Consider the following 21,732-nt stretch of genomic DNA (forward strand, 5'->3'; position numbering starts at 1 on the left):
TATTTTTCGCCGCCAGGCCCAGCCAGGCTGCTCTATGACCTTACTACTCCCGCCTGATCTCGATGAAGTAGGACGTGGGCAAGTCGCCTTCTGCCTCCTCCTTGAAGAACAAGATAGCGACTCCCTTGTCCGCAATCTTGATATTCTCCTGTTAAGTGGTGTTTAGTGTATGCGTGTGCGGTGGTGCGGTGGTGCGTGTGCGTGTGTGCGGTGGTGCGTGTCGGTGGGCGTGTGCGTGTGCGTGTTATAATAATGGGGGGCATCGCACTTGATCGAGGTAGGTGCCCATCTCCTGGAGGATCTGCCTCTCCAGGGCGCGGAACTTGTGCTCCTTGTGGAGGTGGACCGGCACGGCGAAGACGGTGTAGGACAGCAGGTTGCCCGAGTACACCTTCTTGTGCGCTGTCACCAGTACCGACCATATCTCGTTGATCTTGTCCACAATCTTCTTCCACTCAGCCTCTGGTTCAGCCAGGCCAACAGGAACACCCACCGTTGTGAGCAGCTCCCATGGTCTGTCGCTGCCTATGTAGACAAACAAGGTACCTGGCACACGATCTTTCAAGATGGAAGGGTAGTTGGTGGGGTAGAGCGCAAAAAGCTCCCCGTTTTCAGTGTTGAGCTGCAGCATCGAAACGCCCGAGCTGGGGCTGGGGGCGACCTCCCCTCTTAGACTGTTTGGGCCAGAAAGTGATATGTTTGCTTTTACCACTAGACTCAGTTCTGGCAGGCGTATGTACCGGTCCTGGGAGGGGTTGACGAAGAGGTCATTCACGCCCTGCGTGCGCATGACAAGGGAGGTGGAGAGGGTGAGCCTTCCCGTTCGCAAAGTGGGTACAGTCCAGGGGTCCATCTTCAGTCTCTGTTCTTCGCCTTTGATGATCGTCAAAACGCCATAAACAAAAATGGTATTGATTTACGGAAGCAGCAAAACACTTTGCATTGCCAAACATCAATCTTAGTCCGTAAGGCGCGCGAAGTGTTATACAGGAAGTACGGGGTCGCTGGTGGCGGACGAGAGGTTCTGGAGGCCGATCCGCTTTCGCTCGAGGTCGATGCTGATGATCTTCAGCTTCAACACGTCCCCCACTGCAATATAATGTAAATATGATGAATGTGGAATGTGAGGGTGGAATGTGATGTTGTGTGGAAGATCAATCAACATACCTGCGACCAGGTCGGAGACGTCGACCTCCTTCCTCCGGTCATTCGTGGGGTCGGGCGACAAATGGCGAACGTGGCAGAGCCCCGTGGTGTCCACGCCGATGTCACAGAACGCGCCAAAGGGCACCACGTTGGTGACCGTGCCCATTAGCTCGTCGCCCACCTTCAGATCGCCGATGGTGGCCACCTCCTGTGAAAGCCCATAAATGATAATAAATTAATAAATGATTAAAATTATTAATAATACATCAGATGAAAGAAATAAAAATAAAGCAGGCGCACCCGGCGAAAGAGCGGCGGGGGCAGGTCGTCGCGGATGTCCAGCCCGGGCTTCTTGAGGTTGGTGAGAATGTCCTCGAGGGTCGCTTCGCCCACGTCCAGTTGCTGCTGCACGCTCCGTCGCCAGACCGGATCACTCTCGACGTCGCGGAGCGCTCGCGTGACCAATCTGACCACGTGATTCTCTGTGTCGCGGTTAACACATGAATGGTCCTGCCATGCGTTTGTGTGTGTGTGTCGTGTGTCGCGTGTGTGTGTGTCATGTGTCATGGGTCGTGTTGCGTCGTGTGCGGTGCCTTCTTTCATGAGATCTTCTCTGGAGATGCCCAGCATTTCCAACAGTTTGTAGGTCTTGCCGTAGCTCTCGGGGTGGATCGACGTCGCATCCAGCGGCTCCTTGCCCTCGCCCCGGTGATAGACCCGCAGGAACCCGGCGGCCTGCTCGAAGGTCTTGGCCCCGATGCCCGACACGTTACGCAGCTCGGCCCGGTTGGCGATCGGCCCCGGCTTCTGCTGGCGGTAGGCCAGAATCTTGCGGGCGCGGCCGGCGTCGAGGCCCGACACGTACTGCAGGAGGGAGAGCGAGGCCGTGTTGAGGTTCACGCCCACGCGATTGACCACCTTCTCGATGCTCTCGCCGATCGCCTGCACCAGGCCCTTCCTGTCGACATCGTGCTGGTACAGGCCCACCCCGATATTCTCCACCGGGACCTGCAGGAGATGACGTGGCACGTCGTCATCAGCGTCAGCAGCGCCATCACCGATCCCCTCCTCCCCTCCTCCTCATCATCATCATCATCATCATCATCAGCAGCATCAGCATCAGTACCTTGATGATTTCGCTGAGAGGGTCCTGGAGGCGGCGGGCGATGGAGACGGTGCCGCGCTGTTGGGCCTCTAGTTCGGGAAACTCTTGGGCCGCCTCGGGCGAGGCCGAATAGGCGCTCGCGCCGGACTCGCTGACAATCGCGAACCTGCACCCGAACACACACAGTGAGCCACGTCCATGCTGCTTGAGGGAGGGGCGGGGAGGCGATGGTGCGCACTGCAGGGCTTCGTGGTCGGGCAGGTGGCGTTTGATGGTCTCCGACACCAACTCCTCGGCTTCGCGATGGCCCGTGCCGTTGCCGATCGCCACCAGATTGACGCCATGCGCAACGACCAGTTCCGCCAATCGAGTCATCGCCTCCTGTCCGAACCAACCAAGTGAGATCGTGGCAACACGTGATATTTAAACTATATCGATTTAATTTATTTCTAAATATTTAAATTAGATAAATGGAATGCAGGTGCGTTGGTGCGTACTGAGTAGCTACGAGCGTTCTTGTGCGGGTAGATGGTGTCCACTTCAACCAGCTGCCCCTTCTACACGCCATAAGCCAAAAAAAACAACTCAATCTCTCTTCTATTCTTTTTAATAAACGTGCGGCGATGGCTGAGTATCTGCAGATGAGGAGTTGCGCACCTCGTCGATCACGGCCAGCTTGCAGCCTGACCTAAAGCCCGGATCAATTCCCAGGATCGTCTTGCCTCTGTAGGTCACAACAACAACAACAACAACAACAACAACAACAACAACAACAACAACAACAACAACAACAACAACAACAACAACAACAACAACAACAACCATGAGCGAAGGCGAGCGAGGGAATAGTCTGAGGGCAGGTGGGCGCACCGGACGGGAGGTGCGATGAGGATGTTCTCGACGTTGCGCGCAAAGATGGAGATGGCCTGCTGCTCGGCCTGTTCGGTGAGCTTGGCGCGCAGCTCTCGCTTCAGCGAAGGCAGGAGCAGCCGGTTGAGCGAGTCTGCAATCGCCTGCTCGATGACCTCCACGACCTGACCGCCGGCGGCAGCCGCCACGCTCAACTTCTTCCCGTCGTCGGACGCCGCTGCTGGCTGGTGGTGCACCAGCCTGTAGTCCTTGCGTATCAGGTCCAGCAGCGCTTGATGGTCGGCGACGATGTCAAACTTGAGAAACTTCTGCTTCTCGCCGCGGTTGAGCGCCAGGATCTGGTGGGCCTTCGCGTAGCGTGCCAGCTTCGAGAAATTCTACGAGTAAAATTGAAATGTAAACACTATATATAAATAAAAAATAGAAACATACGCATATATGTGGGTACCATACCTCGTAGTGTGCGTAGACGCTGCCATCGCTGGCGGTGGACTTGCTGCTATCGCTTTCCGCGGCGCGCGTAGCGTTGATGTATGCGATCCGTTCGAAAAGATCGCGCGCCCCGCCCTTGACCTGTGTGGGAAGAAGTGAGCCGAGCGAGCTGAGAGAATGAATGAATTGAAGTTGGTGGGTACGCGCCTCGGGGTTATCGGCCACCATCTCGGCGATGATGTGCTTCACTCCCTCGATGACGTCTTCGGGTCGCGGCAGCCCCTTCTCCTCGTCGACGTGCTGCGCCACATGAGCGTCGAGTTCTGCGTCGGTTATCCGCCGCTCGAGTACCTGCTGTGCGAGCGACAACAAGCCTTTGGCAATCGCCGCCGACGCCAGCGTCTTCCTGCGCGTTCGTTCCACGTGCAACCAGGCCCAAGCCCAAGTGAGAGTGGTTCCTAGATAATGGCGATGACGATGATGGTGATGATGGGTCGGCGCACCGTTTCTCTTTATAGGGCGCGTAGAGGTCTTCCACCCTCTGCAGCTTCGTGCAGCTCCGAATCGTCTCTGCCAACTGCGGCGACGATGAACATCAATTGATTGTCCTTAAGCTCGGTGATGATGATGATGATGATGATGATGATGATGATGATGATGATGATGATGATGATGATGATGATGAGCCCGAGGGACCATACCTCGTCAGTGAGCTTTCCTTGCTTGGCGATGGCACTGATGGTGGCTTCCTTGCGTAGCTCCAGGCGGCGCTGATACTCGTACTCCTTCTCGACCTTCCTGATCTCCTCTTCATCGAGGCCGCCTGTCATTTCCTGGATGGTAGCCGCCCCATGAAACGCGTCAGCCACCACCCACACACATGAATTGTCGACGACGACGACGGTACCTGGCGGTAGCGAGCGATGAACGGGACGGTGTTGCCCTCGACGAGGCGCAGGCGGAGCGCGGCCTTGATCTTCCGCTCGGGAATGCCGATCGCCAGCTCCACCGCCGCGATCTGCCTGTCGTTCAACTTCAGCTCGTCTTCCAACTGCAGCTCGTCTCCAAGTTCTTCGTCGTCCAGGTTCTCCGACGCGCCGGCGGCCTTGTTGCCACCGTCGTTGATGTGCCCTATCTCACCAGGCGAGCGCGTCAGTTCCCGCACGGAGTGCGTGATTCTCTTCATCCGGTGCTGGGCGGCTTCGGCATCGGTGTCAGCGCCGGCGTCGGCGTCGGCGGCTGCGGCTGCGGCTGCGGCCATAGCGTCCATAGAGTCGACAGCATTATTGCTGTGGTAGACGTAGTCGAAGTCGTTGTTGAGCGTGGAAGACGTCTTCCTGGTGGCCTTCTTCGTCTTCTCCATCTCTCCTGTGGTGGTGGTGGGTGCCTTCTCGCCTCCTTTACGCGCGTTCTTCATCGGCGTACCACTGCCGGCGACCTCCTCTCCCGAGAGCTCGTCCACCACCTTGGCCTTGGCCTTGGTCTTCTTCGATGCCTTCAGCTTCTTGTCCGCCGTCGTCGTCTTCGGGTCGGCGGCTGCCTCTTCCGTCGACAACGGAGCCTTGGCTGGTGCTGCCCTCTTCGTCTTCGTCTCCGTCTTATTCGGCTTATCATGATGCTCGGACACTGTCCCGACGTCCTCCTCCGTCGCTTTGGCATTGGCCCTCCGCCGGCGTGGCTTGGTGGCCTCCTCGGCCTCGAGCTTGGGCGCGGCTGGGGCCACCGACGCTGCATCTTTCCGGGGCCGGGCGGCAGCGATAGCGGAGAGGCTGAGGGGGCGCCGGGCGTCTCCCATCCATCGCGAATCGAGGGGCGAAGCCGCAGAACGAGCGAGGAGCAGCGGGGTGCGGCTGAGGCCGCCCGACTGAGGCCTCAGACCCACCACCCCCGCTCTACTTGGCTCCGCCCACCAACGTTGGAAGGCGCTGCGGTGGTGAGCAGCATGGTGTGGATGCCACATACCAGCGAGCTGGGGGCCACCGAAGCGGGCATCGCTCGCCAGACGCACTCCCCGCATTGCTCTCGTCTACTCTTGTTGATTTCTTCAATATTTTCCCTTTTTCCTTGACTTCTCTTTTTTCTTCAATATTTTCCTCAACTTTTTGTTGTGTTTTTCTACAGATGTGGCAACGATGCGTAATCGCGGAAGAGATAGACCAACGTTATTGCCTGGCATCATCACACAACACCTGATTATCATTATCGCAGCTGTGTTTTTTGGTTGAGAGTGCGTGTGAAGATGAACAAGCAGCTTTCTTCTCTGCACGCCTTGGCGCAACGACAAGAGGCCGCCCGAACCCAGCAGGCCAAGGCCTTTCTGGGGATGGAGCACAACCCCAAGATGGCCGGCCTCGTGAGTCGGCCCTCGCTCGGGTGCATGTACCGACCGGGCATCGTCGACGCCCCCGTCCTGCGCTCCTACAACCGCATGATGGGCCTCGTCGTCGGCTCCGCTGCCGCCGCCGGCCTCCTCGTGTTCGGCCTCACCCGCATCACCGCCGCACGAACGCCCCAGCCCAGGCAGTAAACCAACACACTCCCACAACATCTTGTACAACTCCACATTCAACAAAACAAAGTTCATGAAGCAAACACGCGTGTAGACAAGCTCGTCATGGTGGCCTGTTAGAGCTAGGCGATGCGGAGGTGGGGCAAGTCCTTGACCAGCGCCAACGTCTCCTTCCTGAAGTGCGGCCCCTGAGGGAAGAACACCTGCAGCAGGCTGTCGCGCCGCAACCGCACCAGTCTGGTAGCGCCAGCCACAGGAAAGCTGTGAGCGTGTGCGATGGAGCGTGTGTGTATGTGTGCGTGCGTTAAGGGGTGGTACCGAGAGGCGGCGGCTGGCGATACTTGGTCGCACTTCTTGAAGCTGAGGGACTCGAGCACGAAGCACCGGGCGAGGACCTCCATGGCGCGATCGCCGATCGGGCAGGCGTAGAGCGCGAGCTTGCGCAGGGCGGCGGCACAGCAGAGCGAGACCCACCCCAGCACCTCGTCGTCGGCGTTGGGACAGCTCGTGAGGTGCAGCTCCTTGAGCCCGCGCCGGTAGCCTGCCAAGCCGCAGCGGCCGCACCGGCATGAGCCTACTTTCATTGGGCTCACCCACACACAGCAGCAAAGGAGGAGATACGCCGCACGCACCCATGTCAGCGCTGTCGTCGCTGGAGGCCAGCGTCGATAGGAGGTGGTGCATCTGCGCTCCGTTGATGCTGCTGCACGACAGGCGCAACGACTCCAGGTCGAGACACACCGGCGTAGGCAGCTCTGTCCTGCACTGGTCTGTTTGTTTGGAGAAAATGTGAATGCGCGTGTGCGCGGTGCTGTGCTGAGCTGAGTGGAGCTAAAGCGACGAACCCGAGGCCCGGTCTATGTAAAGCGAAAGCGTCCGTAGGCTGGGGAGTTTGCTCGTCAGGAGCCACAGGGCGCTGTCGCTGACCTTGCACAGGTCCAGGCTCTCCAATCGAGGACAGCCTGCCAACGATCATGAGTGAATGAGGGCGTGCGCGCGTGCGTGTAGGTGGTCACGTACCCAGTGCGAGGCTACGCACATGCTCGTCGTCAAAAGCCTGGCCGATTCCAACTTCCGTGGGCAGCAACATCAGGTAGAGGTAGCGCAGTTGATTCTCCCTCTCAAAACACCTGTGTGCCATCTCAAGTTAATATGTGGGTAACGTGTCAGATCGCCACAGAATATCACAAATGATAATATAAATTTTATAAATTTATGGTGGAGGTGTTTGTACGTCAACGTGTCGGATGTGGCGAGGGTGGCCGATAGGTCCTTGAGGTGCGGGCACTGCTGCAGGAGGTACGTGAGCGCCTCCTTGTCGATTGGGGTGGGCGAGTTCGACAGGCCCAGTGTCTGCAGGTCTGTGTCCAGGCCGGGTTACTCTAGGCACACACTCGCCGCGACGCGGACGCAAGCCGAGAGAAGGAGACGCGCGTACTGGTGCACACGGAGGCGATGTACATGAAAGTGGGGCGGGGGAGCGGGCAGTTGTTGAAGTCGAGCCGCCGCAGCTTGGCGCCGGCGTTCTGCGGCGAGAGGTGGAGAAAGCACTCGCCCTGTATCTGCATGCCCATACCTATGCGCAGCACCTCCAGTGCCGTGCACCGATCCAGCACATCTGCTATTGCTGTTGCGTGCGTGTGCGATGGTGTGCGTGCGTGCGAACCAACAAAACGCGTTTGACGACGATTCCGACGACAATGCGCGACAATGGTGCAAGGGCCTCGCACCTTCATCGGTGACCAGGCTGCAGTCATTGAGCCAGAGCGATGTGAGGGTGGTATGGAGCGGCGCATGGGCGATGGTGTGCACAAGTTCCGAGGTGATGTGCTCCATGCACCCGAAGTGGGTCAGGGTCAGCTCGCGCAGATTGGCGCACGCCTCCACCAGCCGCCGCAGCGTAGCGCCTGCGAGCGTCGCATTCCTGTTCAATCGAAGCGTCTGTATGCGCACGCGCGTGGTTAACCATTACCGCAGGGTAAGAAGAAGAAGAAGGCGATCAAGTGAGGCCGCGATGAGGGACAAGGCGCACGGTGAGGCGAGACGCAAGGGAGGAATCGTTGAAGAAGGGCAGGAGGCCGTCGTCCGTGATGGGGACCGCTGACTCCACTTCAAGGCCTCGCAACTCCGACAGCCCCGCCAGCAACGTCGCCAGCTCCTTGTCCGCCACGCTGCCCACAGTCTACAACAAATAACATCGACATTTTTTATTGATTTAACTCTCAATATTACATTTTATTTTATTTTATTTATTCTATCGTTATTATTTATTTATTTTATACGGGAGGGCGTACGAGGCGATTGAGGGAGGGGCAAGCGCGAACAATCTGTTCGGCGAGCCAGGCGAAGAGGGTGAGCGGCGCAGCACGGGCACCGGAGGCGTCGCCCGAGACGTCAAGGGCCATCACCTCGCCGCCTTCTTGGCTGACGACAGGTCGGAGGTGGTGGCGCAGGAGGGGGCCGAAGTCCCACCGCTCGGCGGAGCCCACGGCGAGGAGGTTACGCCGCACCATGCACTCCCACAGGGCGTCCCACACCTGCGGCGCCGCCCCGGCTCGCTCCAGCGCGCTCGCATACCGATCATAGCGGCGCGCCACAAGTTCCACGCACTTGGCCTCCAGTCGCTGTACCGACATGTCTGTATCTTTATCTGGGACTGCGTCGCACCCAGGCACCTGTCTTGTGGGGTTTTATTTCTTTGTTTTAGTTTGAGTATCTCTAATTTCTTGGAAGTGCTTTGGCGGGAAACGCAACGCCTTCACGGAATGGGACAGCACACACAAAACACGACAACACACGGCACACGGCACTCAAAAAAAAAGGGTGGTGGGTTGAGGGCGGAGACTTTGATCAGGACCAGGTTGTTGGTCATCTTTTTTTGTTGGTGAAATGCTGGTCTTGCTGCCAGCCGTGGATGTGTGAGTTTGGTGTGGCTAATTCTTGGGCCACACCGAGGCGCACCCGATCGCCTCTTTGTCCCCGCTGCTCTACCCCCATTGCTGGAGGCAAAGCTGGACTGGTTCGTACATGCATCAACGTGCTATCTGATGAACGTCGGCCATCGCGCGACGCTGGGTATCAACCACCGCCACGGCCTTGTTCCATCGACATACATCTCCTCCTACAAGCACCACCCACACAGCACCACCGTGATCTTCCCCCTCTTGTGCGTAACCGCTCACCCTCACCACACGATTGTGGTTTCCTCTCTTGTTCAGGGAATGATCACAATTTTCTTTTCTAATTAGAAAAGAACATAGAAAGTAAAAGGAAAACAAGTTTCTTTTGCAGTCGGGCAGGCTTACTGCTGCTCGCGCGGGTTGAAGCCGCCGCGGCTCTTGGGCAGGTAGGCCCGCTTCTCATGCAGCTCACGCTCCATCCACCAGGTGGCGCCGTGGGGCATCTTCTTCTTGGCCTCCTCGAGATAGGCCTCGGCCTCCTCAAGCTTCCTGCGTGCCTCCTCGACGGCCTCCTCGGCCGCGGCCTTGGCCTGCTCGGACCGCTGGCGGGCCTGCTCGGCACTGGCCCGCGCCTGCGACGCCTGCCGGGCCGCCTCCTCAGCGATCGCCCGCGCCTGCGACGCCTGGTGCGCAGCCTCCTCGGCCTGCACTCTGTTGCGGCAATGAAGTCAGTCACACGGACTACATTGTTGTGTGTGCTGTGTCGTGTGTGTCGTGCCAGGTCGTGTGTGTCGTGTGCGTACCTGGCCTGTTCGGCGGCGGCGCGCGCGGCGGAGGCCTGGTCGGTGGCCTCCTTGGCCGCCTGGGCGGCGCGGTCGGCCTTCTTGACGGCGGCCTCCTGCGTAATCTTGGCGCGCCTGAGGGGCAGCGGGTCCGACGACAGGTGCTGGGCGAGCTCGTTCTTGGCCTTGTTCTTCTGCACGATGGAGCCCTCCTCGGACAGGCGCTGCAGCTCGGCCGTGCGGCCGTTGAAGGCGTCCTCCTGGGCCTTGAGCTCGTTCAGCGCCGACTCAAGCTCGGCCTTGGCCGCCTGCAACTCGTCCTCGCGCGCGCGGGCGTCGGCCTCGCGCGACTTGGCCTCCGATTCGGTGCGCTTGGCCTCCTCCGCCGACCGCTGGGCCTCAGCCTCGCGCCTCTTGGCCTCCGCCTCGCGCTCCTTGGCGTCGGCCTCGCGGCGCTTGGCCTCCGCCTCCTGGGCCGTCGCCGCGCGCAGGGCCTCGGCGGCCTCCTGGTTGCGCGCCTCGGCCGCGGCAAAGGCCTCCGACACCTCATCCAGCATCTTCTGGGCCTTGGCGATCTCTTCGCGGCTGCCCTGCGGGGCGTTGACAAGCGTGTGCCAGTCGGCGTTGTACTTAAAGATGAGGAGATGGGTGAGCGGAACGCGCTTGACCTGGCCGACGATGGCGCCGGTGGACCGTAGCTTGTCGCGCATGGCCTGCACGGTGAGGGTCTCCTTGAAGAACTCGAGGAAGCGGTGGGCCTGGAACTCGTCCAAGTCCGAGCCCTCGGCGCGCTTGGCCTCGTCCAGCTCGACGGCCTTGTGCACGAACGACCACACCTTCTCGGCCTCCTTCTGCGCAAACTCCTACGCGCCCAGAAAAAAAAACAGCTAAATATGAGAACAGATAAATAAAATAAAATCATTTAAAACACATAAAAAAAGTGCCCAGATTGAAAGGGGGGGAAGAGAACGAAAAAGAACGAAACGACGAAAAGGGCAAAGAAAGAAAGCGAGGAACAGCAGAATGAAGAAGATGGCCGCAGCGAGCGGAAAAACAGTATCGGTACCTCCCAAAAGGCGTTGAGGAACCAGACGGCCTGCTCCTTGTGGGTCTTGACGATGAGGTTGTCGAGCCTCTCCTTATCGTTGGCACCTGCGAGTCCTGACATCTTCCTTGTCTGATCTTTTTTGATTGATCGTCGGATCGACTGCCTTGCCTCCACTCCAATTTCGTTGCCCCTCTCGCCCATTGGATCATTTTAGCCATTTTTATTTTATTTTCAACACTCATTTTTTTTTAAGCCATCGCTTTGCGGAAGTGGTCGCACATGGCGGCGAAGATGGGGGACACCTGAACGAGCGGGGCCAGCTGTGCCAGCAGCTGCCGCAGGGCGTCGAAGCGGCCCATCTCGAGCAGAATGTCGAGAATGCGCTGGAAGGTGGGCTTGTTCTCGAACAGCATGAGGTTGGCCTTCTCGCGCCGGTGGAGCTCGAGGAACTCCATGATGAGCGCCAGCGCGGCCTCGCGGTCGCCCGCGATCCACTTGTTGTCGACCCGGAGGCCGTAGATGAACATGCGGCTCATGTTGTAGCTCTCCGACGACAGGTAGCGCTCGCCGATCTCCGTGCCCTGGTACAGCACCAGCAGCTCCTCATCGAGCAGCAGGAGCTGGTCCGTGAAGTACTGCGCGATCCGGGCCACGTCCTTGCGGCCCAGGCCGTTCTCCTTGACGCTCTTCAGCGAGAATGGCGCGTCCTCCTCTTCGTCGTCGTCGGCGGCGGCGGCACCGTAGTCGCCGTTGCATTTGCTGCCGCTCGCTCCGTTTTCGGTCTCGCTGCTGCTGGCCGCCGGTTTCGGTACGAGGAGGCCGAGCAGGCGCGCCAGCGTTCGCCCCGCGCCGCGGCGCTTGGTGTACTCCACCACCTCGTCATCGTCGATGACGGGCTCCTCGATGCGATGCGACGAGGCCTGCTGCTGGCGCTTGGCCTGGGCCGTCTGTCGCAGCTTCTCGAGGTTGTTCATGGCGTCCATGAGGTGCACGATGGCGAACAGGACGGCGTAGAGGATCTTGTGGGTCCGGCGCGCGCCCGAGTAGTTGAGCCAGCTCTGCTTCTGCTGCTGGATCCGCTCATGAAAGTTGAGCTCGGTCTGGATGACCTCCTCCCACGACGTGTCCTGCTTCGTGGCCGGCGGCGCCGACTCGTCGCGATTGGGCTGCGATTCGGTGTCGACGTCCTCCATGAAGTACACGGCCTTCGAGCAGCGGCTGTAGATGTCGCTCGCGAGCGCGCCCAGCCGGCGGCAGATCTGGTTGGCCAGGGTGAGGTAGTAGATCGTCACGGGCCACCCCTCGGCCTCGTCGTGCGCGTAGAATCGCTCAGAGAAGCCCATCGGCACCAGCGCCTGCGCCACCGAGTAGTCGGTCATGTCGAACACGTCGCTCAGGTGCTCCTTCGCCGTCTGAAACAAGTCGCGCGCGTGGGCGATGTGGCCCGAAATCATCGCACCTGATGATGAGACAAGTGGCCGCGCAGGGTCAGACTGGTCCACGCGCGTGGTGGCTGGTGGCTGGTGGTACCGAGAGAAAGGGCGAAGTAGACGTTCAAGGAGAGAGCACTTCTCTCCTCGGTGCCCTCCCTGGTGCAGAGGATGTAGCGGATGTTGTTCTCCTCCAGCGCGGCGGGGTGCATGGGGCACTGAATGAAGTAGGCGCGCCGGTAGTGGTGCATGAAGTGGGCGGCGAGCGCCATCACGTGGTGGTGCCCCGACTGGCCCGACGCCGACGCCGGCCACAGCGGGCTCGGCTTCACGTAGATCCGGCTCGGGTCCACCGGCGGCGCATTCACCCGGGCCTGGGCCGACGATGCCAGTGTGTACGGATCGTCCATTGCTAGACATGTGTAAAACAACGCATCGGGTCAGTTCATAATGTTTGGGTTTTGTTTTCAAGCCAACCAGCAACAAAAAACAGCAAAAGAAGAAAAAAGCAAAGAGAAAAAAACAGCAAAAGAAGAAAAAAAGAAAAAAATGTAAATAAAATCAAAAAAACACAAAAAACGGCAAAAAACATAAATAAAGTACTGATCCGAAATAGAAAAATATTAAAAACATTAAAAATATTAAACAGTATTGGGTACCAAGATCGGTGGTGAAGGTGGGAAACGAGTAGCTGGACGCGTCGACGGAGAAGGGCAGAGAGGCCGGGATCTGGATGGGCATCGACGGTTGCGGCACATCGGACGTCATGGGCGAGAGCAGTGCGGCGATGCTCCCACGCGGAAGCGACGACACAAGCGGCGGCGGGGCCGCGTGCCCTTGCGCCGAAGCGTGCAGCAATGCGGCGGCTGCCGACGTGTCGTGCTCGTCGTCGTCCTTGATGACGATGGCAGACGTCAAAGACGAAGATGAAGTCGATGATGACGAGGTGGAAGTGGATGTCGTGTGGGGTGTGGTGGGCACCGGCCCGGGCGCGAGCTTCTTGCGGAAGTTGTAGTAGTGGACGACGTTGGCGCCGCGGCGGCCGAGGCGGCGGGAGCTGATGGCGGGGAACACCATGCGGACGAGCTTGCCGAAGATGGCGGCCGTCGTAGCGTTGAGGCTGTAGCGCTGGCAGAAGTCGCAATACTCCCCGTAGACGTCGCGCCGAGCCACACTCGCCCCATCGAACATCTCATACGTGCTCGCGAGCCTGTGTGCGCGTGCCGTTACATCATATCACGTCCGAGGATGGAGTGAATCAGCAGCAGAAGAAGCTGGCGGCAATGGAGGTCTTAAAACAGCAAGAACAAACCAACGATCATGATTTGGATGATTTTGGCTTGATGATCAAGATTAATTGTGGCTCATGCCCTCGCTGCTAATTTCCCTCAACGAAACATAAAGGGCCAGGGGCGTACCAGGCAAGGGTGAGTTGCTGGCCGGCGGAGTCCATTCCCAGAACGCGATGGATCTCAAGAAATGCGAAGCGATGAGATTAATGAGAGCTCCGACGATTGATTGATGATCGATGTAGAGCTCTGTGTGGTTGTGTGCGATGTCGTGTCGTGTGGTCTGCGCACTACTACACTGCGGAGAGGGGCTTCGTGCCGCGTGCGCGGCCGAAAGCGGAACCAACGTTCCGTACTCCTTGCAACCACCCGGGTGCGATCACGTTTCCGTTGCATGGTGGCAGACTGCTATTTAAAAAATATTTACAGGAAGCGACACGCCTCATCTCCTTCTTCTCCTCGTTCTTGTTCTTGTCTTGTTACGGGTGACGTTCAAGATGCAGGGCCGCCGGCAAAGAAGTAGTTGTAGACAGACATGACGAGCAAGTAGAGGCTGCACACATCAACGTCGGTGTGTACGACACATACACACACATGCCCCGATCAGAGGTGTGCCTCACACATCAAACGAGCTCAAACACACACGCGACACACACGACACACATACGACACATGACACACACACAAGCACGCGCCGTACCTGAGAACTTTGATGCCGACCGTGGCCTGTGCATGGAGGTGTTGTGTTGTGGAGGTGGCGGAATGGAGGTGAGCACAGAGTTGTGCGGAAGAAAAACAGCAAAGCAAAGGGGACCCGTACCAGAATGTATAGCACAGTGCCCAGCCGACCGAGCAGCCAGACAAGTAGAGCGCGCCATTCGCTCCGCCGCGGTGGCTGCTGTTTGAGCGGTTGCTGCACGTCTGTCGCCGTAGGTGTGGTCGAGTCGCCGAGAGGAAGAGGAGCGGGAATGTCGCTCGCCGCCGGGGCGGCTTCTTCGAGAGCGGGCGTGGTGATGAACATCACCTCTCGGTTGCTCTGCGCCGATACGCTGATGCTGCTGTGCGTGCTTACCTTCAGCGAGTAGGAGAGCTTGTTGTCGCCGTGGTACTGGGTGGCCTTGCCCATGGACCGAAACGCCTTCGCCGGTGGCGATGCAGACGGCGAAGTCGACGAGGCCGGCGATCGCGATGACGAAGGTCCCACCACAGCCGCCACCCGAGTCGGAGACACACCGCGGTGCTCGCCGACAGGTGAAGACGAGGCGGGAGGGTCGAAGCTATCCGCTTCTTGAGTTGCGATTGCGTTCCAGGCCTCAGCGTAGGCGTCGTTGCTATGGGAAGAGGCTGGTGCCTTGACCACGCTGAATCTGTACCTGTAGGTGTATAGGGCAAGGGGATCAGAACTGCGCAACACCACGGGGCTGGTACGAGAGAGTCGAGCAACCAACCCTATCAGAGTCCGGCGCTCGCCCGGCGAACTCATCAAAACAGTGATGGTGTCCCTGCACGAACGTCAGTTGTCAAAACGGGGATGCGCAGCATACGACGCGTCGGTCCAAGTCTAGTTGCATACCTGTGGCAGAGCTCCCGCTCCACGCCTTTGCCCAGCAATTCATCGTTGAGGTGTGTGCCATTCGCTGCGTTCGAGGTAGCATGAACATGGAGAGGACAGAGGCGTATGTGAGACTAAACAGACGTAGATGGGGGCACCCGTGGGTACAACGCACCGGAGAGGTCTTTGAGGAAGAAGCATCGTTTCGTAGAAGATGCATGCCGCTTGCGCTTCGCGCTCCTCCCTGCATGGGTCTCTGGCACCCGCCCGCAGCGAATCTCAAAGTGCTGTCGGCTGATGCGATCGAGCCCAATCCGATGGAAGGAGCTTGAGGTGGCAAACTGCTCGCGTCCGATGCTGAAGGTCTTGTCCGGCCGCCATCTCTTTTGGATGACCCGCGTTCTTCTGCCCTGTACCGCCTCTCCGAACAGCTCCAGCTGGCAACCGAAGTAGCCGTCCCCATCTTCGTCTACGGCTTCTGCATTTCCATCACTCGACACGTCGAGCTCCATCGTTGCCTCCTCAGAATCGTCGTCGCCTTCCTCTTCTTCCTCCTCTTTAGCATACTCGTTCTGCTTTGCCCTCTTCCTGCTACTCTCCACACGCTTCTCTGCGCCCTTACTCTTGCGCCCTGACTCCAAGTCATCGCGGTGCCGCTTATTCGCCTGTTCGAATTCGAAAGTGGGCGCAATACCTTCGTCATAATCTTTGTCCTGGTCTGTGCGCTTTCGTTTGTGGGCACTCGATGCAGGCTCCTCCATCTTCGCGCGCAAGGCAGCTCAAGGCCAACGACGAAAACGAAGCCACTTTCGTTTCGTTTCGTTTCGTTTCGTTTCGTTTCGTTTCGTTTCTTTCATTTCATTTTGTTTTTAAATTGGTTGAGGTTCGCCGAGCACGAGACGGAACTAGGCGTGTTTGCAATCGGTCGCTGGGATACGGATCTTGCGGGAAAAAGGACCGCCACTTGTGCGGACAGTACCCAAAACCGCTCAACAAGAAGGGTCATCATGTCGCTGCGGGTGCGCCTCGCCATCGTGGCCCTTGCACTTTTCCTGTGCCTTGTGCACAATGCGGGTACGTCGACGAACTCACGAGGTGGATGCCCAGCTGTGGTGGAATATGGCTGACCGTTGGTTTTCATCAATCATCAATCTTTAATCATCTTCATCTATGGACCCAGTAGTGGTCGAGGGGTTCAACATGACGCTGCTGCACACACAAGACACCTACGGCTCCGTGGTGGCCGTCACAAAGCTGAACGCGGCCTGCGCCCCCTTTACCAACGGCTCCTACCCGCCCAAGTGCTTTGGAGGCCTGGGCCGCCGCATGTCCTACATCGACGCCGCGCGCAGCGCCCACACAAACGTCCTCCTCGTCGACGGCGGCAACTTCCTCACCGGTACCACCCCTCCCTTGAGCCCTCCCGTTCTTCTCCTACCGTTGGACCACTCGTTAGTTACACTTCTCCTTTCGTCGCTTTCCGGGTCTAGGCGTTAAAGCACGAATAAGATCGCGTTTTATTATTTGTTTGTTTTTTTGTTCTTTTCTTTGTTTGAAAAGGGCTGACACTCACACTCTCTCTCCTCTATCTGTGCTCTCTAGACTCGCCGTTCGAGGCGGCCGGTGGCGCGGAGGCTCTCGGTCAGTTCTACACCACCTTGGGTACTGTGTCCGGGATCGTTGCTCCTTTAATTTCACGCTTCTGGGCACTCTGTCGTTGTGTGCTCGTGGTGACCGTTTTTTGTTTGTTTGGTTGACAACCTGCCAATCGTCGCTTACCCTTTTACTCTCCAACCTGTTATTGGTGGACACGAATGTGAATGCGCACCCACAGGGTACAGCATCCTCAAGTTGGGGGACCACGACGTGGCCGACCCCGTCAAGGTGCGCATTCGCTGGGCTGTGCTTAAAGCTTATCCTTGATTGGGCAGCTGGCCTGATTCGTGTACGAATGCCTGACCGCGGTGCCTTGTCGGTCTTGCAGCTGGGCAAGTTCCTGGGTGCCGTGGACAATGTCACGATCGTGGCGTCGAATCTCATCAACACCCGCAACGACTCGCACCTGGGCAACTACACGATCGACACCTATGCCATCCACACCTTTGCCGGCGGCGAAAGGGTACGGACGGCACTCCGCTGTCGCCGGTATTACACCCGCTTAGACGTATCGCCAACACAACACAACGTCGTTGCGTGTGCGTGTGCGGTGGTGCATGTGCGGTGGTGCGTGTGGTAGGTGGGCTTCTGCGGAGGTGTGAGCAAGTCCATTCGGGTCAAGATCACTACAGATACAGTCGTGGTACCATCGCTTTTCCACAACAGGACATCAAAGGCAATGTGTGCGCTCACCACCCCTTCATTCCACGCACGTGTGTGCAAAAGGACTCTATAAACGAGGTGCAGGCACTCAAGGCCGCTGTCGGCAAACTGACCAACCTCGGCGGTGCGTGTCCGACCCTCCCACTACCTTGTTACCTCCGTGGCTGATGCATTGTTGCCAAAAACAGTCAACAAGATCATCGCGACCATCTACGACGAGACGCTCATTGGCACCGTCATCAACGAGGTAGTGGGCATCGATGTGCTCATCGTTCACGGTGAATTGTACATTACCAGCCCCACCGGTACCGCGCCTTACTCTCACCTTTCGCGCTGTTCACTCTCGGATCCCTCGTTTCCGACTCATCGAGCCTTTCCCGCCCCCGCCAATCAGTTTCTATGAACGACGAGATCTTTGGCGTTCACCCGACGATCTACAATGTACCCTCCGCCTTGCCCCGCGCCTTTGGCTTGTGGTCTTCTCCCACTCACAGCTTCCATTTTTTCGCCCCCCCCCATTCGTGTTTAGGTGGATTGGGGCCAACCGGTGCTGGTAGTGGGCTCGGGATCGTTCGGCAAGTACATCAGCCAGCTCGACCTCGAGTTCGACCAGTACGGAGTCATCACGGCCTGGGTACACTCCCTTCCGCCTCTGGGCTCCGAGCTAACGTCACCATTCCCGACTCACCCACTCACGCGCTTCACTCGATGGTCTTCTCCTCAATGATCAGGGCGGTGACGCGCATATCCTCACGTCGAGCTACCCCGAAGCTGCCTCCGTGGAGGTACGCACGCGCTGCGCATTTCTTCTTCTTCCTTCTTCTGCTGCTGCTGCTGCTGCTGCGTTCTGATCGTCAATGAAATGAAACTTCATGGCTCCTCTTCTTCTCACTCCTCGCCCCTTTTAATAGGACGACGTGGTGAACTACTACACGGATGTGGTGGCGGCCCTGTACACGACGCAAGTCGGCACGGCGGGCGCCGACATCAGCTACGATGGGAGTTGCAACATAACCGAGTGCGCGATCGGCAGCTGGCAGGCCGACCAGCTGCGCCGGGCGACCAACACCTCGATCGGCATGATCAACAGCGGCAGCGTTGGGTACGCTTTGCTGCGCAAGCTTCATCACTGGCCTGGCCGCCGCTGACCGCTGCCACCCTCTATCGCGGCACCTGTACAGCGGTGGCTGGGCCGAGGGACCCATTATGGCCATCGACGTGCAGACGGTGGTCAAGTACGGCCAGGACTTTGTCTACACCATGTCCGTCACCGGCGCCGAACTCCTCGAAGCGCTCGAGAACTCCGTGTCCCTGATCAACACCGGACGATTCGTTCAGGTTCGTCGCCGTAGTTTCTTCCCCCCCCCAAGCTTCTACCCATGCGCACCGAACTCACCGCACACGCACACGCACACGCACACCCACCACCGCACACGCACACGCACACCCACCACCGCACACGCACACGCAGATTTCTGGTCTCAAGTTCTCCTGGAACAGCAACCAAGATGTCGGTTGGCGCGTGGTGAACGCTTGGAGTATCGACTCTGAGGGCCGGGCCGAGCTGATCAACAACAACACGCGCTACTCGCTCTCCATGCTGGACTTCATGGCCAAGGGCGGCGACGGCTACACCATCTTCTCCACCAACGGCTCCAACGTGCTCAATTTCGGCTACACGCTCAATCAGGTGATCCTCCAACATCTGGGGGCCGAAATCGCTATGCCTGGCATCGCGCCCAGGATTGTGAGCAGCTCTGCCGTGAAGCGCAACTGCCTTGCCGCGGACGGCTCCCTGTGCAACAGCAACGGCCTGTGCGTCTCAGGCGCCTGCCAATGCGACCCAGGCACCGCCGGTTCGTCGCATGGCCTCTCGCGTAGTTGCGTGCGTGCGTGCGCTCTATGGTTCGCAATTGACCTCGTGCGCGTGACAACTTGTCGGCAGGCGCGCATTGCAGCCCGGTCAGCTCCTCCAGCTCGAGCGACAACACGACCGCGATCGTGTTGGGCGTGGTGCTGCCTCTCGTCTTTCTCCTGCTCATTTTGGCCATCATCTGCGCCCTCCTCCTGTGGGGCTACATGAAGTACAAGCAGCCCAAGCTGGTACTCAAGGTACAACTCACGCCGTATTATTCTTATTTATTATTTTTTATTCTTATTCTGATTATTCAACTAATAAGCATCAGAAAAAAATGATAATAATGATAATAACTACAACAATTATTTATTATTATTTTTTTGTGTTCTCTTCTACCTGCAGGAGCCCAACTTCCAGGTGTTGGTGTGGCGCCGGGAATCGATGGAGGACAAGGCCATCATGGCCAAGAAGATCAACGTCAAGGTGGGTGCCGTGCTCGAGAAGTTCCTGCTGGACAAGCACGTGGTCAAGGCCCTCAGCGGGGTGATCCACGTCAAGCGCACCTACATCGACGAGGTGTCGGCCGCGCTGATGCTGGTGCACCAGTCGTCCAACAAGGGCACCAAGCTCATCAAGACCCTGCTCAAGCACGAGCTCCTCTCCGAGGACGAGAAGGTGCTGTTCCGCGAGGAGACGCTGGGCGTCAAGGCCTTCTCCGTGTTCAGCCGCATGGTCGGCCTGCCCTACCTCTGGTCGGTGTTTGCCTACCCCATCGCCGAGCTCGAGATGGCCAACAACTCAGACGATATGGCCTCGCCGCGGCTTAAGTCCAACGTCTCTGACAACGACGCCGTCCCCCTGCAGAGCATTTTTTCCATCACCAACACCATCGAGGTACCGCACAAGGCACAACCAACGCACAAGGCACAACGCACACACACACACACACACACACACACACACACACACACACACACACACACACACACACACACACGCAACATAGGCTGCTCTGTTAATTGGTTTCTTCTCTTCCTTGGCGTTGGGCAGATCAACCCGAAGAATATGGAGGAGGGCCAGGATGACTCGATCGGGCGGCTGCAGCTGGAGCTCATCCTGCAGAAGCTGCTCTCACGCATCACCGACTCCCTGCCCCACTTCCCGCTGTACCTGCGGCAGCTGTGCCACATGCTCTACGAGGACATGCGCTATGACCACCCGGACTACATCCACCGCGTGCTGGGCAACCTCATCTTCCTCCGCTTCATCGTACGTTGCGCCCAGTCTACGTAGGTGAGCAGCCACCACAAGCTCACCTCGCCCCTTATTCTTCTTCTTCTTCGCATTGCGCAGTGTCCGTCGCTGCTGGTGCCCCAGAACTACGGCCTGGTCAAGGAGCACACCCACGCCAAGACGCACCGGACGCTGATCCTGATCGCCAAGGTGCTGCAAAACCTGGCCAACAAGAACGACTTCAGCGGCAAGGAGGAGTTCATGGAGTCCATGAACGGCTTCATCCACCGCAACATCACCAAGGTACGCCCTATCGTCGCTCCCATCGCTGGTCCTGGGCTGTGTGTGTGTGTGTGTGTGTGTGTGTGTGTGTGTTGTGTGTGTGTGTTGTGTGTGTGTGTTGTGTGTGTCGTGTGTGTCGTGTGTGTTGTGTGTGTGTTGTGTGTGTGTGTGAGTGCTGGCCAACCGACGGTGGTGTCGCTTGTGTCTTCTACCAGTTGGAGGCATTCTTCAATCACTTGTGTGAGCCGACGGATGAGCCCAAGTTCGGAGACCCGCCAACGTCGATCGTGCCGCGACAGTTCAAGAAGAAGGCAATGTTGGTCATGCACCAGTTTGTCCAATCGCACGCCAAGGAGATCCACGACGAGCTCAACGAGTTCCCCAGCTATGAAGTCAAGGTTTTTCCCTCCACCCACCACACGCGCGCAACACACATGACACACACGACGCACGACGCACGACGCACGACACACACACCACTCCGGACCTCACCGCTTGCGCACGTGCCGTTGATGATGACATTTGGGGCTAATCGTGTGCACGAATGCAGAGCGCGCTGGAGCAACTCAAGTACCTCGCGCAAGAGGTGGACACACTTAATGAGGACGAGGACGACGATGATGACAGCAGCACGAGTGATCAGGACGAGCTCGACAGGGCCGACGAGACGGCGCTCACGCCCCGACCACAGGCCTAGGCCTAGGCCAGCCGATGATAATCGCCACCTCCCCACCACCAATAGTGGTCCCTTTCCTTGCCCACCATCCCTACCCCCACTTTGACCCACCCTCCCTCATCACCGACTTCGAATGTTCCATTCTGGCCTGCTAAGGCGGCCACACAGACCCGTCAATACAGTTTTGCATCACCCAGCTCGACGAGCAGATAAAATTGACAAAAAGAGAGCAGATAAAAATTGTACCATAAGCGAAGCCCGCTTATGAAGCGTGTGCTATTGGTCCTGCACTCCGCAGCGG

General features: G+C 58.2%; 8 protein-coding genes across 8 annotated transcripts; 2 read left to right on the forward strand and 6 right to left on the reverse strand.

Moving 5' to 3' along the window:
- Positions 1 to 43: 43 nt before the first annotated feature.
- ACA1_061430 (uncharacterized protein) lies at positions 44 to 853 on the reverse strand (the record flags this gene model as incomplete). Its single annotated transcript, XM_004339368.1, has 4 exons — positions 44 to 148; positions 269 to 525; positions 547 to 674; positions 741 to 853. The coding sequence occupies 4 exons, from the start codon at positions 851 to 853 to the stop codon at positions 44 to 46; spliced, it is 603 nt and encodes a 200-aa protein (XP_004339416.1).
- A 129-nt stretch (positions 854 to 982) lies between these two features.
- Positions 983 to 5,348, reverse strand: ACA1_061440 (Texlike RNA-binding protein, putative; the record flags this gene model as incomplete). The annotated part of the gene is given in 15 exon segments (XM_004339369.1): positions 983 to 1,089; positions 1,168 to 1,354; positions 1,447 to 1,612; positions 1,784 to 2,154; positions 2,273 to 2,417; positions 2,490 to 2,632; positions 2,749 to 2,805; positions 2,909 to 2,975; positions 3,122 to 3,498; positions 3,575 to 3,694; positions 3,779 to 3,904; positions 3,924 to 4,011; positions 4,057 to 4,130; positions 4,255 to 4,386; positions 4,461 to 5,348. 15 exon segments carry the CDS (start codon positions 5,346 to 5,348, stop codon positions 983 to 985), a joined length of 3,048 nt encoding a protein of 1,015 aa, XP_004339417.1.
- Positions 5,349 to 5,792: 444 nt separating this feature from the next.
- On the forward strand, positions 5,793 to 6,080 carry ACA1_061450 (uncharacterized protein; the record flags this gene model as incomplete). The annotated part of the gene is made up of 1 exon (XM_004339370.1): positions 5,793 to 6,080. One exon carries the CDS (start codon positions 5,793 to 5,795, stop codon positions 6,078 to 6,080), a length of 288 nt encoding a protein of 95 aa, XP_004339418.1.
- Positions 6,081 to 6,184: 104 nt separating this feature from the next.
- ACA1_061460 (leucine rich repeat domain containing protein) lies at positions 6,185 to 8,698 on the reverse strand (the record flags this gene model as incomplete). Its single annotated transcript, XM_004339371.1, has 10 exons — positions 6,185 to 6,299; positions 6,381 to 6,603; positions 6,695 to 6,832; positions 6,908 to 7,024; positions 7,083 to 7,192; positions 7,297 to 7,423; positions 7,501 to 7,638; positions 7,793 to 8,003; positions 8,095 to 8,244; positions 8,387 to 8,698. The coding sequence occupies 10 exons, from the start codon at positions 8,696 to 8,698 to the stop codon at positions 6,185 to 6,187; spliced, it is 1,641 nt and encodes a 546-aa protein (XP_004339419.1).
- A 665-nt stretch (positions 8,699 to 9,363) lies between these two features.
- Positions 9,364 to 10,912, reverse strand: ACA1_061470 (TolA, putative; the record flags this gene model as incomplete). Its single annotated transcript, XM_004339372.1, has 3 exons — positions 9,364 to 9,673; positions 9,766 to 10,607; positions 10,811 to 10,912. The coding sequence occupies 3 exons, from the start codon at positions 10,910 to 10,912 to the stop codon at positions 9,364 to 9,366; spliced, it is 1,254 nt and encodes a 417-aa protein (XP_004339420.1).
- A 128-nt stretch (positions 10,913 to 11,040) lies between these two features.
- On the reverse strand, positions 11,041 to 13,675 carry ACA1_061480 (RFX DNAbinding domain containing protein; the record flags this gene model as incomplete). Its single annotated transcript, XM_004339373.1, has 4 exons — positions 11,041 to 12,251; positions 12,362 to 12,634; positions 12,882 to 13,432; positions 13,641 to 13,675. The coding sequence occupies 4 exons, from the start codon at positions 13,673 to 13,675 to the stop codon at positions 11,041 to 11,043; spliced, it is 2,070 nt and encodes a 689-aa protein (XP_004339421.1).
- Positions 13,676 to 14,003: 328 nt separating this feature from the next.
- ACA1_061490 (FHA domain containing protein) lies at positions 14,004 to 15,824 on the reverse strand (the record flags this gene model as incomplete). Its single annotated transcript, XM_004339374.1, has 5 exons — positions 14,004 to 14,064; positions 14,212 to 14,237; positions 14,332 to 14,914; positions 15,085 to 15,148; positions 15,239 to 15,824. 5 exons carry the CDS (start codon positions 15,822 to 15,824, stop codon positions 14,004 to 14,006), a joined length of 1,320 nt encoding a protein of 439 aa, XP_004339422.1.
- Positions 15,825 to 16,070: 246 nt separating this feature from the next.
- ACA1_061500 (NAD nucleotidase, putative) lies at positions 16,071 to 21,452 on the forward strand (the record flags this gene model as incomplete). The annotated part of the gene is made up of 20 exons (XM_004339375.1): positions 16,071 to 16,137; positions 16,244 to 16,462; positions 16,666 to 16,725; positions 16,898 to 16,947; positions 17,048 to 17,182; positions 17,300 to 17,362; positions 17,446 to 17,506; positions 17,571 to 17,687; positions 17,777 to 17,823; positions 17,912 to 18,016; positions 18,114 to 18,167; positions 18,294 to 18,484; positions 18,564 to 18,720; positions 18,854 to 19,238; positions 19,328 to 19,485; positions 19,643 to 20,134; positions 20,291 to 20,509; positions 20,594 to 20,776; positions 20,971 to 21,153; positions 21,306 to 21,452. 20 exons carry the CDS (start codon positions 16,071 to 16,073, stop codon positions 21,450 to 21,452), a joined length of 3,093 nt encoding a protein of 1,030 aa, XP_004339423.1.
- Between the last annotated feature and the right edge of the window lie 280 nt (positions 21,453 to 21,732).

The sequence above is a fragment of the Acanthamoeba castellanii genome, assembly GCF_000313135.1.
Source record: "Acanthamoeba castellanii str. Neff unplaced genomic scaffold scf7180000084599, whole genome shotgun sequence".
NCBI classification, from domain to species: Eukaryota; Discosea; order Longamoebia; family Acanthamoebidae; genus Acanthamoeba; species Acanthamoeba castellanii.